A 16,097-nucleotide genomic window follows, 5' to 3' on the forward strand; every position below is an offset into this window, starting at 1 on the left:
TTTAGTGGCATGGGTTTTATTGGAAATGTTTCCATGAAAATTTAAAGAATTTTGACATTTTTGCAGACAGAGCAATTGGTAAGTTAGAGGTAGTAGTTCACATAACCATCACATTTGTGATGACTTAAAAATGGAACATTTGCAGTAATGTACTTTACTGCCCACTAAGTGGCGCTCTTTACCAAAATATACAAACGTTCTTCAACTGCAAACCTTGATATTAATCACATATATCATACGTGAATAGATAGTTACTTCCCCCACTCTGCCTGCTTCATCTGGAAGCAAATGCTGAAGTAAGTGTTGCAACCAAGGCAACCATGGAGCAAGTACATCATAACGTCAGAAGTGATAGGACCAGAATTAGGCCATTTGGTCCATCAGGTCTACTCTGCCGTTCAATCATGGCTGATCTACCTCTCGCTCCTAACCCCATTCTCCTGCCTCTCCCCCCCCCCCCCCCCCCCCCCATAGCCTCTGACACTCGTACTAATCAAAAATCTATCTATATCTGCCTAAAAAATATCCACTGACTTTGCCCCTTGCTGAGGTGAAACCACCCTTGGAGGTACTTTCCACTGAAAGATTCATTAAAAATGAGGGCGGACTGATCAGGATGCTAGGAAACTCTGGGCCAGTCTTTCTTGCTGGCAAGGGTTGAACTAAGTTGTGGAATTCCAATCCATTACTAAACTGCACAAAATGCCTGGATTGTATTTCTTTCCCCCCTTTTTTTTTGCTGTCATCTTTCATATCTTCATCTCCAGCTTTCTAAGGAACAGATCACTGTCAAGCTACCTATGATGCCAGTCGCTGTGCCTCTTGAAAAGGTGTATGATGCCAACTTATTGAACATGTATTCAAGACCCCTGACACCCATACTAATCAAGAATCTATCTATCTCCATCTTAAAAATCTCCATTGACTTGGCCTCCATAGCCTTCTGTGTCAAAGAATTCCACAGGTTCCCCACCCTCTGACTAAAGAAATTCCTCCTCATCTCTTTCCTAAAGGAACGTCCTTTAATTCTGAGGCTATGACCTCTAGTCCTGGACTCTCCCACCAGTGGAAATGTCAATAGACAATAGACAATAGGTGCAGGAGCAGGCCATTCGGCCCTTGGAGCCAGCACCACCATTCAATATGATCATGGCTGATCATTCTCAATCAGTACCCCGTTCCTGCCTTCTCCCCATACCCCCTGACTCTGCTATCCTTAAGAGCTCTATCTATCTCTCTCTTGAATGCATTCAGAGAATTGGCCTCCACTGCCTTCTGAGGCAGAGAATTCCACAGATTCACAACTCTCTGACTGAAAAGGTTTTTCCTCATCTCCGTTTTAAATGGCCTACCCCTTATTCTTAAACTGTGGCCCCTTGTTCTGGACTCCCCCAACATTGGGAACATGTTTCTTGCCTCTAACATGTCCAACCCCTTAATAATCTTATACTTTTCGATAAGATCCCCTCTCATCCTTCTAAATTTCAGTGTGTACAAGCCTAGTCGGTCCAGTCTTTCAACATATGACAGTCCCGCCATTCTGGGAATTAACCTAGTAAACCTACGCTGCACGCCCTCAATAGCAAGAATATCCTTCCTCAAATTTGGAGACTAAAACTGCACACAGTACTCCAGGTGCGGTCTCTCATGGCGGATGTCCTCTCCACATCCACTCTATCCGGGCCTTTCACCGTTCGAGCAGCAAGTGCACGGGCAGCAAAGTGCTGAAGAAAGCATTCTTGTGTACTTTACAAGATGTCTGGGTAACTTGCAGCAAGTTGTGAAGCTGCCCGGTCAGATTGCCCAATGTCAGCTAAGTATATACCTCAAAATAACAAGAAAAATGACTTTATATGATACGCTTTTAGTTGCACTTTGACTACCATCAAGTTCTAAATGTACATTCTTAGGAAAGGGGAATGGATGTTCCGAGAATCTTAATATGATTCAACGCACACCTGAACCATCAAACGAAAGGTTTACTAATGTAAACAATACCAGAATATCTTGGTGCATTTTCACTGTGGATGGCATTTCCCCAGTAAACGTGTAATCAATTTCTACATGTCGAATATTAAAAAGAGCAAAAAATAAATTTGAGATATTTATTGGGTTAGATATTTTATCTTTTTGTATGTTATGGAATAGATTTCAAGTTGGAAACAAGCGCAGGGGTAGGCAATTCAGCCCTACGAGCCAGCACCACCATCCAATATGATCATGGCTAATCATCCAAAATCAGTACCCCGTTCCTGCTTTCTCCCCATTTCCCTTGATTCCGTCAGCTCTAAGAGCTAAATCTAACACTCTCTTGAGTTGCAGATCATTCATATTTCGCGACAGGCATGTCAATGCATGCAAAGTGAATTTGCATCAGTCTTCATGCTTATACATGAAGGCCACCAGTAAATATGATGGAATATTCCTGGAGGCCAACTCGAACAAACCTGAGAAGTTCAGTATCATCTAGGTTAAAGCAGCCTGCATAATTGGCTCCTTATAAATCAAACTATGCCTTTACTCCTGCCTTTACTGGCACACTCTGCCTAGTGTTACTTACCAAGACGACTCTGACTGAAACTCTCAAACGTCCAACCACAACTGGCAGCCAACACAAGGGCAGCACCTGTAGATTCCCATCCAAGACACCCACACTTACTTGACAATATAAATCGCTCTGGAGAAGGGTCTCGACCCAAAATGTCACCTATTCCTTTTCTTCCAAGGTGAACAAATCAAAGCCGCTCCAAATTATGCCAAAGTATGTTCTTTTCAAACTTTTCATTCATTTGGTCTTTGTACCTTTTCACACCTCTAGTCTCCCTCTCCCCTGAATCTCACTCTGAAGAAGGGTCTCAACCTAAAACGTCACTTATTCCTTTTCTCCAGAGATGCTGCCTGACTCGCTGAGTTACTCCAGCATTTTGTGTCTATATTCAGGGTCAATCATTTGCTTTATCTTTGTAGAAATTTTGAAAAAAGGGTTAGCAGATCATCCCACTACTCTGTTCTCTGCAAACATGATGACATACTTTGTGAAGCTCATGAAAATAATAAAAGACATAAAATTTCCTGTCAACACAAAAAGTTGGAGTAACTCAGTGGGACAGGCAGCATCTCTGGAGAGAAGGAATGGGTGATGTTTCTGGTCGAGACCCATCTTCAGACTGGTTAGGGATAAGGGAAACGAGAGATATAGATGGTGATGTGGAGAGATAAAGAACAATGAATGAAAGGTATGCAAAAAAGTAAGGATGATAAAGGAAAGAGGCCGTTGTTACCTGTTTATAGGGTGAAAATGAGAAGCTAGTGCGACTTGGGTGGGGGAGGGATAGAGAGAGGGAATGCCGGGGCCACCTGAAGTGAGAGAAATCAATATTCATACCACTGGGCTGTAAGCTGCCCAAGCGAAATATGAGATGCTGTTCCTCCAATTTGCATTTAGCCTCACTCTGACAATGGAGGAGACCGAGGACAGAAATGTCTGTGTAAGAATGGGAAAGAGAATTAAAGTGTCCAGCAACCGGGAGATCAGGTAGGTTCAGGCGGTCTGAGCGAAGGTGTTCCACAAAACGATCCCCCAGTCTGCGTTTGGTCTTCCGATGTATAAGAGTCCAAATCTTGAAGAACTAATACAGTAGATGAGGTTGAAGGAAGTGCAAGTGAACCGTTGCCTTACCTGAAAGGACTGTCGAGGGAGGAGGTATAGCGACAAGTGTTGTATCTTCTGCGGTCATGAGGGAAGGTACCTGGGGAGGGGTTTCCTGAACCTGACTGTTGATCAGGATCATGCAAGGCATATACGACAATCCCTGTTGTAGGATTGTTCCTTGAGAGAGTAAATTACAGCCCCCAATTGTAGACATTCCATCATTTTTGACAGCTTAAAGTAAGTGCTTTCACCTGTCAGTGGTTATTCAATATTACTGCTGCTGAATCTTTGATTTTCAGTTGTACCTTGACCTAAGCATTGACACTTATCTTTGTTGTCAGACAGTAATGGACTAGTGGTTTTTACCCTTTATCTTCCAAAATGGAACTCATTATTGAAATAGTAGTTCAATAGAAAGTGCTCTTTAGATTCTTTCCTTGTGGGATGCACAGAATTCCACTCTTCTTAATATTCGACAGATAAGTAAAATCACAGCAGTGCATTATTGATACACTGAATACATTTGATGAATTACTGGCCAACAGTACTTAGGAGGAAAGTTTATTTTTTGCTGAAGAACCATCTGATTCTTTTCTTCTACAATAACCAAAGATAGTTATGTCTTGTTTAATACCTGGTATCCACTACCCACATGCTACCATATCTGTACATATCTCCTCTATGCATGTCATGTCACACACGTGACCAGACGTCATCGCATAAAGTAATACGTTCTTGGTTCTTGGTCCTCCAAAATATTCCAAATGGAATTTAAACTAGAGGTTAAAAAAAAAATTTAATTTTTATTTTTTTTATTTCTTCAACACACATAGCACAGAACACATACAACATGGAGGAGATACATATTCAGTTTAGAAAAATTCTTGTGAGAGATTAATCTTATTCACTGCTATTTTCCAACCTACAGAACTATAATGCTTGTCTGCTTAAGATGTGAACACTCTAGCTTTTTAACGTTCAGAGTTTGTAAGATAAAACTGAGTTATGAAAAAAATGCTTCCGTGTGAGGTCACACACGTGACCAGTCGTATTTGACCTCAGACCCTAAATGAACATTGTCAGCAGAACATATAAAAGTTTCACTTGATAAAGGTCGACATATATAAGTCATATATACAGTACAAAACAATATACCTGTAATGCTTTCAGAATTAGAAGAGATGTAGTCCACAATTTTTCATATTTGTGGTCACACACGTGACGAAGAATGGCCCATTTGAAGAAGGGTCTCGACCCGAAACGTCACCCATTCCTTCTCTCCAGAGATGCTGCCTGTCCCGCTGAGTTACTCCAGCATTTTGTGCCTATCAGGTTAGGGGAATACCGTTTAGTGCAAGGGGCAGCGTGGCAAGAGCAGCCTATGGCCATTGCACCGGTTTGGATTGGTAGATGGAAACCAGTGTGGTCAATTGTGTACTAGGAACGGGCATTGCACATGCAGGTTATGCAGACAGATATTTAAACAACATGCTCATTAAACTGTCTCGCTGTTTTTTTTCACTGGACTTTAATAGACAATAGATAATAGACAATAGGTGCAGGAGTAGGCCATCCGGCCCTTTGAGCCAGCACCGCCATTCAATGTGATCATGGCTGATCACATTTGTAGATAAAACGTTGGTAGTATTTTGTATATTTTCCGGTCATAAAAATGGTGTACATTAAATGAGGGTATATTGACAACTGAATTCAAGCAAACACAAAAGTAATTCACATATTTTTAATTTATTACTATGATATGCATTCAAAAGAGAGTTAGATAGAGCTCATCGGGCTAGCGGAATCAGGGGGTATGGGGAGAAGGCATGAACGGGGTACTGATTATGGATGATCAGCCATGATCACATTGAATGGCGGTGCTGGATCGAAGGGCCGAATAGCCTACTCCTGCACCTATTGTCTATGTATCTATCTATGTATGTATACACACACGGCTCAGCCTTTGCAATGTTGGATCTCAGTTGAGGACAGAGAATGCAACACAGTCAAACACAAACAGCCTGCAAAGCAATTATCAGTGCTAAATTTGTCATTTGTACTGAAATGTTTGTAAAATATGGAATCCAGCAAGTAAATTTATCAGCTGTTAATCCATCTAACAAGTGAAATAGCTAACAATGAGAACTATTGATGCATTCAAACAAAATATTTTGGAATCACTCAGCACACATCTATGGAACAAAAAACGGTTCATACTTCAAGATGAATGAGCTGAGAAGATCTGATGCAGGGTCTTTGATCCGAAATGTTAACTTTGTTTCTCTTTTTGCTAATGTCAGTTCTGGTGAGGGGTCTTTGACTGGAAACGTAAACGATGTTTCTATTTCCATAGATGCTGCCTGGCCTGCTGAGTGTATCCACTATTTTCCATTTTTATTTCAGATTTCCAGCATCTGTAGTTTTTTGATTTTCCATAGACTAATCTATTTCAATTCCTAACCCTTCTACACTAAATTTCACGCGAAAAGTAAAATTCCAAATATTTCCAAGATTTATGGAAAAAATACCCTTTATGTTATACAATCACACAAATGAATTGTATGTTTTTGATTAAAACTTTAAATTCAATTTCATGTAGTCACCCACTCCACGGGCTTAGGTTAATTGCAGTAATTACATTGCAGCTTTTGGAAGAAGGTCAAGTCCTTAAAGCTTTACTCATTGTTGAATTTCTCACCGGGTGATGCCACAGTGGCTGCCTCGCCAACAGTTTGCCTCGCCAACAGTCTATCTCGTCCTTTTCCTTTTTTTAGTATGTGTTGAATGTATGTTTTAGTGTTCTTTAGCTTGTTTTATGTGGGGGTTGGGGGGGTGGGGGAAACTATTTTTAATCTCTTACCTCGACGGAGATGCGATTTCTTTTCCGTATCATATCTCCGTTCGCACTGTGGCCTAACATTGTGGAGCTGGCGGCCTTTGCTGGAGATCGACCGGGAGCACCAACCACGGGAGCCTGCAGGACTTAACATCGTGGAGCTGGCGGTCCCTGTCGGGGATCGGCCTCGGAGTTCTAACCGCCGGAGCCTACGGACTTTAACAACGTGGAGCTCAAGGTCCCTGGTTGTGGACCAACGTCGGGAGCTCCAAGATGCAGGAGCTTCGACCGACTCGACGCGGGACTTCGACCGCCCTGACGTGGGAGCTTCGATCGCTGGCTGCGGGAGCTTCAATCGCCCCGACTGTGGATGGTTCGACTCCCCCGACCGCGGGACAATAAAGAGGGAAGTAGATGAGACTTTATTGCCTTCCATCACAGTGAGGAATGTGGGGAATCTGCTGTGGTGGATGTTTATGTTAACTTTTATGTAGTTGTGTGTCCTGTTACTTTTTTTAGTATGGCTGTATGGTAATTCGAGGTTTACTGTACCTTAATTGGTACACGTGACAATATACAGGCTTTGAAACCTTTGAATCTGTCATTGACTAACTCAAAATAAATGCTGAGATTCATCAAAATCTCTATTGCAGTTATATCATGCCTGCGTCAGGATGATAAATGTTGAACTCGATCCTTGATAGATCTAGCAGGTTTTATTATATTTTAAATAGTTTTATAATCGAAGGAAATTTCCAAAACCTATTTTTTATATTTGCAAATCAGATGGCTTCATTATCAAAAATCTGGTTCTTGTGTGGAATTTTCTAATTTCAATCAATTGTAGCTATTCTTTTACTAGATCCTCGGTTGGCTCAGACAATTTCATCATAACCTTGAAACCCACACTTTTTCCCAGCAATTTGGCAACCAAATGTCAATGCTTCTTGAAGAGACTTGCCTGCAAGATACAAATCACATAATACCGAGTGTTATACTATTACATAACATGGTGGGTCAGGTTTATCTACGTAACATAAAGTCAAACGTCTTTTCGTCCTTAGATCACACTCTAGTTAGGATAATATTTAAACATTGAGAATACAAGAATTTATAGTCGTTTTTATAGAATCTCACAAAAGATTTCCCATTGCGTGTATGCGAAAAACAATATTCAGCAACAAACGTAGTAATTTAAACCAGCAGGAAGGCATCAGGCTTACACTTAATTGATCTCGTGGAGGTGGTATTGAAAAGAACCTGCAATCAACTTCATTGATTCTTGGGAAGGAAATAAAATAATTTTGAAATCCCTTTCCTCATGAATTCAATTCTAATCAAAATCTTCGGAAATTTGAGCATCAGGATGAATACAAAATTATCAAGTTTGCACACGACGAATGCCACAGTGTGCCAAGTGCTGTCCAAAACTAAATGTTCTAAGTCTGTATCTGCAAGGAGTATCAAGGGGGAAATTTTTTTTTAAAGGATTTTCGGTCTTATTTACTTGATCCTCATTTTCAAAGTAAGGGAAAATGAACTAACCTAATTGATATAACATCTTCTGTTTTTCACTTATTACCTCAAAAATGTTCTTAAAGCTGAAATATGATAGGGGCTCATGATGATCAAATAAGGGCTCGTGTCCAATGTGTGACAAAACAATCTATGGGCCAATGTAAACTCAAAATAATGTCACACAAAACAGCTTGCATTTAGAAAACGTTTTTCCTTCTTAAAAGCTGACTTGGTTTTGTGAGAGTACAACAAACTCAGACCTACCGTTATGCAGTCCAAATATCACAGATGCATTGAAGGTATCTCCAGCTCCAAGAGTATCCACAAGCTTTGCAGGAGGAAAGGCGATTGAATGAAAATGTCCATTAGGACCCATTGCATCAGCTCCTTCCTCAGCCCAAGCACAGATTAAGTGTGCACTAAACGTTCAAAAGAAAATCAATTCAATGGACTATAATTACAATCATTTTTTTGAAATAAGAGTGCTCAAAACTACATTAATATAATTTCTCTATTCAATCACTTAACGGAGATTAGTTTACTCCTTTTGTTGACTAAACTATATTTGCTAATCTGACACCAATCACTTGCTTAAAACCTTTATTTCTGATCACTAAATCTTAAATGAAAGACTTTGTAGCATTGATGATAGTGCAAAAAACTTATACAAAAAATGTGAGATGAAACCTATAAAAGAGGATGATTCTGTGTATCTTTCATCTAAGAAAGGAGAGGATGAGATTTATTTTTTGGAGAATCCAGCCTCTGAAAAATTATGTTTCAAATTATTGTTAGAAACATAGAAAAATAGGTGCATTCGGCCCTTCGATCCAGCACCACCATTCAATATGATCATGGCTGATCATCTAAAATCAGTACCTCATCCCTGCTTTTTTCCCCCCATATCCCTTGATTGCTTTAGCCCTTAGAGCTAAATCTAACTCTATGTTGAAATGTCAGAAATATTTTTACGAAATATCTTTAAGATGATGAAAGAAGATAGTGTTTCTATTTGTGGGGTACAGCAAAGAGGAGATCATTGCAATGGATCATCAAAAGAACGTACCCTGGGAGATAAGAATTGGAGTATAAGAAAATAACTGCAGATGCTGGTACAAATTGATTTATTCACAAAATGCTGGAGTAACTCAGCAGGTCAGGCAGCATCTCGGGAGAGAAGGAATGGGTGACGTTTCGGGTCGAGACCCTTCTTCAGACTCGGAATTGGAGTTGCTAGCACAGAAAATGATTGATTCAAATAGGATCGATGTTTTAAAAAGGAAAACTTACTAAACATACGACAGTGCATGGAATAGAATGTTGAGAAATTTAGATGACGAAGGAAAGGAAGAGGCTAAAATATGGCATAAATATCATCGCGGACAGATTGGAATTGAAGACTACATTTGGCACTATTCTCCAAGATAAGGTCAAAGATTCAGCATGTTATAGACAATAGACAACAGTGCAGGAGTATGCCATTCGGCCCCTCGAGCCAGCACCACCATTCAATGTGATCATGGCTAATCATTCACAATCAGTATCCCGTTCCTGCCTTCTCCCCATACCCCCTGACTCCGCTATCCTTAAGAGCTCTATCTAGCTCTCTCTTGAATGCATTCAGAGAACTGGCCTTCACTGCCTTCTGAGGCAGTGTTCACTAATGTAGATACTTGGCACACTTTTCCAACGGTCTTGAGAACAAATGGCTATGTTGCAATAAGTGCAATATATTGGTCTTCATATCCAAAATCATACCTCCAACACTTCAAAGTAAAAGCAGTTAATTTTAGATCTAAGAATACACCTACCCAGGTTTTAACCGACAGTATAATCCTTTTACTGCTTCTGATGCTGAATGAAATCCAAAGTGTTTGGCAACATCTTTGCTGACAAAGACCTAAGGGATGCACAAACAATAAATACCTTTGCTTAGAAACATAGAAACATAGAAAATAGGTGCAGGAAGAGGCAATTTAGCCCTTCGAGCCAGCACTGCCATTCATTGTGATCATGGCTGAACATCTACAATCTGTAACCTGTGCCTGCCTTCTCCCCATATCCCTTGATTCCACTAGCCCCTAGAGCTCTATCTATCTCTCTTTTAAATTCATCCAGTGAATTGGCCTTCACTGCCTTCTGTGGCAGAGAATTCCACAAATTCACAACTCTCTGGGTGAAAAAGTTTCTTCTCACCTCAGTTTTAAATGGCTTCCCCTTTGTTCTAAGACTGTGCCCCCTGGTTCTGGACTCCCCCAACTCATTGTATGATAGATGTTGCTCTTTTTAATTATGTACATTTTTTCCATTTTGGTACTTTTCAGATATTTATATTAAATAATAATTGGTGAAAATACAAAGTAAAAAAATATTTTCTTGAAAAATAAGTAAATATGTTTGCATGGTAGATTTTGTTCTTTTTAATTATAGCTTTTTCCATTATTTAAATGTATATTATTTAAATAGTAATTGGTGAAAATACATTATTTTCTATTTCTAGTCCATGACTGGGAAGTTAAATATATTTGAAGCTTCATATTTTTAGTCCGTTTTTGATTTAAGCGCTCCTTCAAATGGAATAAGATTTTGTTGATATTTTCCTGCTCCTTGTTTATATCTCTCCAATGCCTGTCTGTCACTGCAGCAGTTTTGAGAACCACAGTCTCATATTAGCCAATCCATTTAATCCACAGACACTGCTTTTACAAAAATAAGAGGATTGCTTGTCAAATGCTTAATGTATGAACAGCCACCTCTTCAGCAAAGGCATTGCGAAATTGTATGATTTTCATGTAACATCAATGCAAAAATAAGATAGGTATTCTGGCTCTGTTTCTACTGCAGTGACAGCCCTGAAGGTTAAAGGCTCCAGATTGATTAGTAGGACTAGATGTTACAGTCCCTAAGGTTTGCCCTACAATTGACTGGTGTTGTTCTTGGGGGTGACCACTAGGTGATGTTGCTACCATTCAGACACATCTTCAGTTGTGTACCTCAACGTCACTGGGTGTTTCGGTCTTTTATCACAAGACACCCTCAGTCGAGGCAGGGTGATCAGACCTGGGTGTGTGTTTTATGGTTAGCCTCTAGATGGTCACGTGGCAGCCCAGACAGCATCTTTTCTTTTCAGCCACAGCCAGTGACTGCTCTGTTCGGCGGCATTTGCAAGTATAGTAGGACTTACGCCCATAATGTTAGAAGACATCACTACATTACCAATGGCAGTGTTATAGATGAGATGCAGCCTCTGGTGTCAAATGTCCGTTCTAGCAGCTTGGGAGGGTATTAGAACGTGTTATTTTAAGGAGATCATTGAGGATATCTAATGCCTGAACCAACATTTACTAGTTTTACCAGGCCATCAATTAATTAAACGACTGCTTACTTTTCCATAAAGCAGCAATAAATATACTTTAAAGGTATTTAGTACATTTAAGAGATAGTAATGCAATCTTATATGAGTGTAAGCATTATAGATATTAATAAACAGCTAATTTCATTTAACCAATAAAATGTTCATTGTTTTTCTCTAACATTTCTAGAATAAATGTAACCACATACCACATCTCCACATCCAAAGAGCTGGTACAGTTCTTCTCTTGTTTTCTCAATCTCCACAGAAGTAGTAATTCGCTGCTCGGCTGACACGTTAGTGTTGTACTGCTCCACCTGCTGTATCATGGCCACTTGCTCAGGTGCATTTCTGCCCTGCATATCAATGACAATTACACAGATTCATGCCGTGTAATTTTGTTAGTTTATGATTAAGCATGTTGACATTCACGTCAACACTTGATAAATTCCACTTTTGGATAGTGTTGTAGTCATAAAGCCATATAGCAGCGAAATACCCTTCGGCCCAACTTGTCTCTACTGACCAAGATGCCCCATCTAAAGATTTTCTTACTATGTACAAAGCACAAAGCTGGGTGGCAGTATGAACTGTGAGGAGGATGCTATGAGGATGCAGGGTGACTTGGACAGTTTGTGTGAGTGGGCAGATGCATGGCAGATGCAGTTTGATGTGGATAAATGTGAGGTTATCCACTTTGGTGGTAAGAACAGGAAGGCAGATTATTATCTCAATGGTGTCAAGTTAGGAAATGGGGAAGTACAAAGAGATCTGGGTGTTCATCAGTCACTTAAAGTTAGCATGCAGGTACAGCAGACAGTGAAGAAAGCTAATGGCATGTTGGTCTTTATGACAAGAGGAGTTGAGTATAGGAGCAAAGAAGTCCTTCTGCATTTGTACATGGCCCTAGGGAGACCGCACCTGGAGTATTGTGTGCAGTTTTGGTGTTCAATTTGAGGAAGGACATTCTTGCTATTGAGGGCGTGCAGCATAGGTTCACTAGGTTAATTCCCGGAATGGAGGGACTGTCATATGTTGAAAGACTGGAGCGACTGGGCTTGTATACACTGGAATTTAGAAGGATGAGATGGGATCTTATCGAAACGTATAAGATTATTAACGGGTTGGACACGTTAGAGGCAGGAAACATGTTCCCAATGTTGGGGGAGTCCAGAACCAGGTGCCACAGTTTAAGAATAAGGGATATGCCATTTAGAACAGAGATGAGGAAAAACCTTTTCACTCAGAGAGTTGTAAATCTGTGGAATTATCTGCCTCAGAAGGCAGTGGAGGCCAATTCTCTGAATGCTTTCAAGAGAGAGTTAGATAGAGCTCTTAAGGATAGCGGAGTCAGGAGGTATGGGGAGAGGGCAGGAACGGGGTACTGATTGTGAATGATCAATAGACAATAGACAGTCCCGACATTCCGGGAATTAAACTAGTAAAACTCACACTTATCCACATTAAACTGCATCTGCCATGCATCCGCCCACTCACACAACCTGTCCAAGTCACCCTGCAACCTCATAGCATCTTCCTCACAGTTCACACTGCCACCCAGCTTTGTATCATCTACAAATTTGCTAATGGTACTTTTAATCCCTTCATCCAAGTCATTAATGTATATTGTAAATAGCTGCGGTCCCAGCACCGAGCCTTGCGGTACCCCACTAGTCACTGCCTGCCATTCTGATCACATTGAATGGCGGTGCTGGCTGGAATGGCCGAATGGCCTACTTCTGCACCTATTGTCTATTGTCTATGTACATGTTCAAAGTGTTTTAAATGTTATTATAGACCTGTCTCAACTATCTCCCCTGGCAGCCCGTTTATTCCTACTCTTTGCTTCCTGTCCGCCAACCAATTTTCTATCCACCTCAACACTGAACCCTCAATACCGTGTGCTTTAAGTTTGTACACCAATCTCCTATGTGGGACCTTGTCGAAGGCCTTCTGAAAGTCCAGATATAACACATCGACTGGTTCTCCCTTATCCACTCTACTCGTTACATCCTCGAAAAATTCTATAAGATTCGTCAGACATGATTTGCCTTTGGTAAATCCATGCTGACTTTGTCCGATGATTTCACCACTTCCCAAATGTGATGCTATCACATCTTTAATAACTGACTCTAGCATTTTCCCCACTACCGATGTTAGGCTAACTGGTCTATAATTCCCTGTTTTCTCTCTCCCTCCCATTTTAAAAGGTGGGGTTACATTAGCTACCCTCCAGTCCTCAGGAACTACTGCAGAATCTAAAGAGTTTTGAAAAATTATCACTAATGCATCCACTATTTCTGAGGCTACTTCCTTAAGCACTCTGGGATGCAGCCTATCTGGCCCTGGGGATTTATCTGCCTTTAATCCATTTAATTTACCTAACACCACTTCCCGACTAACCTGGATTTCCCTCAGTCCCTCCATCTCATTAGACCCCCGGTCCCCCGCTATTTCCGGCAGACGGTTTATGTCTTCCTTAGTGAAGACAGAACCAAAGTATTTGTTCAATTGGTCTGCCATCTCCTTGTTCCCTATGATCAATTCACCTGTTTCCGACTGCAAGGGACCTACATTTGTCTTAACTAATCTTTTTCTCTTGACATATCTATAAAAGCTTTTGCAGTCAGTTTTTATGTTCCTTGCCAGTTTTCCCTCATAATCTATTTTCCCTTTCCTAATTAAGCCCTTTGTCCTCCTCTGCTGGACTCTGAATTTCTCCCAGTCCTCTGGTATGCTACCTTTTCTGGCTAATCTGTATGCTTCATCTTTTGTTTTAATACTATCCTTGATTTCCCTTGTTAGCCACGGATGCACTACCTTTCCTGGTTTGTTCTTTTGCCAAACTGGGATGAACACTTGTTGTAGTTCATCCATGCGACCTTTAAATGCCTTCCATTGCATGTCCACCGTCAACCCTTTCAGCATCAATCGCCAGTCTATCTTGGACAATTCACGCCTCATACCCTCAAAGTTACCTTTCTTTAAGTTCAGAACACTTGTTTCTGTATTGACTTTGTCACTCTCCATCCTAATGAAGAACTCTACCATATCATATCATATCATATATATACAGCCGGAAACAAGCCTTTTCGGCCCTCCAAGTCCGTGCCGCCCAGCGATCCCCGAACATTAACACTATCCTACACCCACTAGGGACAATTTTTACATTTACCCAGCCAATTAACCTACATACCTGTACGTCTTTGATCATATTATGATCACTCTTGCCCAAGGGGCCTCGCACAACAAGACTGCTAACTAACCCTTCCTCATTACTCAATACCCAGTCTAGAATGGCCTGTTCTCTCGTTGGTTCCTCGACATGTTGGTTTAGAAAACCATCTCTCAAACATTCCAAGAAATCCTCTTCCTCAGCACCCCTGCCAGTTTGGTTCACCCAATCTATATGTAGATTGAAGTCACCCATTATAACTGCTGCACCTTTAGTGCACGCATTTCTAATTTCCTGCTTGATGCCATCCCCAACCTCACTACTGCTGTTAGGTGGCCTGTACACAACTCCCACTAGCGTTTTCTGCCCCTTAGTGTTTCGTAGCTCTACCCATATCGATTCCACTTCCTCCAAGCTAATGTCCTTCCTTTCCACTGCTTTAATCTCCTCTCTAACCAGTAACGCTACCCCACCTCCTTTTCCTTTCTGTCTATCCCGCCTGAATATAGAATATCCCTGGATGTTGAGCTCCCAGCCTTGGTTAGGCCACATTTGGAGTAAACTGTGCAGTTCTGGTCACCCCATTAAAGGAAGGATGTGGAGGCTTTGGAGAGGGTACAGACGAGGTTGAACAGAATGCTGCCTGGATTGGAGGGTATTAGCCAAACCCTGGCTGTGACTGCTCACCATGGAAGAGGAGCATCAGCACTGATCACCTCAAGTGTCTACCATAGAAGCATGTGGAGGCAATGCGAAATCAACTGCAGAACCATATCACATCACAAATGACCCATTTAATTTTACATTAATATTTCAATCTCACACGAGGTGAGTTAGAGAAGCACTGGAATGCAATAAAATGTAAGCAAAAAATTCGGTGCTGGCTCAAAGGGCTGAATGGCCTACTCCTGCACCTATTGTCTATTGTCTAATTACTTTTTTGCTAACACTGAGTTATGTCTTTATATGATCACAAGGTCTAAATGTGTTACTCCTCATAACTGAAATGTAATTATTGGTGAAAGAACCATTGATTTGAACGTGATTGCCCATTTTAGATTCTAAATATAAAAGGACTGGACCAGCTAGATGCAGGAAAAATGTTCCCAATGTTGGGCGAGTCCAGAACCAGGAGCCACAGTATTAGAACAAAGGGGAGGCCATTTAAAACTGAGGTGAGAAGCAACTTTTTCACCCAGAGAGTTGTGAATTTGTGGAATTCTCTGCCACAGAGGCCAATTCACTGGATGAATTTAAGAGAGAGTTAGATAGAGCTCTAGGGGCTAGTGGAATCAAGGAATATGGGGGAAGGCAGGCACGGGTTACTGATTGTGGATGATCACAATGAATGGTGGTGCTGGCTCGAAGGGTCAAATGGCCTCCTCCTGCACCTTTTGTCTATGTTTCTATGTTTCTATAAATCACAAACTTTTATGCATTTTTAAAGACCAATGTTTACTTATGAAATTTCAAATGATGCAACGTCTGACTATGAACAATATATGGAATAGAAGATTGTTGACAACAGCATGAAAACTGAATTTTGGAGAAGTTGAATGGAAAT

At 40.9% G+C, this 16,097-nt stretch overlaps 1 protein-coding gene across 8 annotated transcripts in view; it reads right to left on the reverse strand.

Moving 5' to 3' along the window:
* Positions 1 to 4,435: 4,435 nt before the first annotated feature.
* The window catches only part of khk (ketohexokinase), a 42,638-nt gene continuing 30,976 nt past the window's right edge, over positions 4,436 to 16,097 (reverse strand). For all 8 annotated transcript variants that reach the window (XM_078402817.1, XM_078402816.1, XM_078402821.1 and 5 more), the window contains 4 exons: positions 11,568 to 11,714; positions 9,818 to 9,906; positions 8,271 to 8,425; positions 4,436 to 7,449 (listed from right to left, as the gene is read on the reverse strand). In XM_078402817.1, coding sequence (XP_078258943.1) covers positions 7,364 to 7,449; positions 8,271 to 8,425; positions 9,818 to 9,906; positions 11,568 to 11,714 — 477 coding nt within the window. In that variant the 3' untranslated portion in view covers positions 4,436 to 7,363. The remainder of the gene's footprint in view (positions 7,450 to 8,270; positions 8,426 to 9,817; positions 9,907 to 11,567; positions 11,715 to 16,097) is intronic.

The sequence above is a fragment of the Rhinoraja longicauda genome, chromosome 7 (assembly GCF_053455715.1).
Source record: "Rhinoraja longicauda isolate Sanriku21f chromosome 7, sRhiLon1.1, whole genome shotgun sequence".
In the NCBI taxonomy this organism is placed as follows: Eukaryota; Metazoa; Chordata; class Chondrichthyes; order Rajiformes; family Arhynchobatidae; genus Rhinoraja; species Rhinoraja longicauda.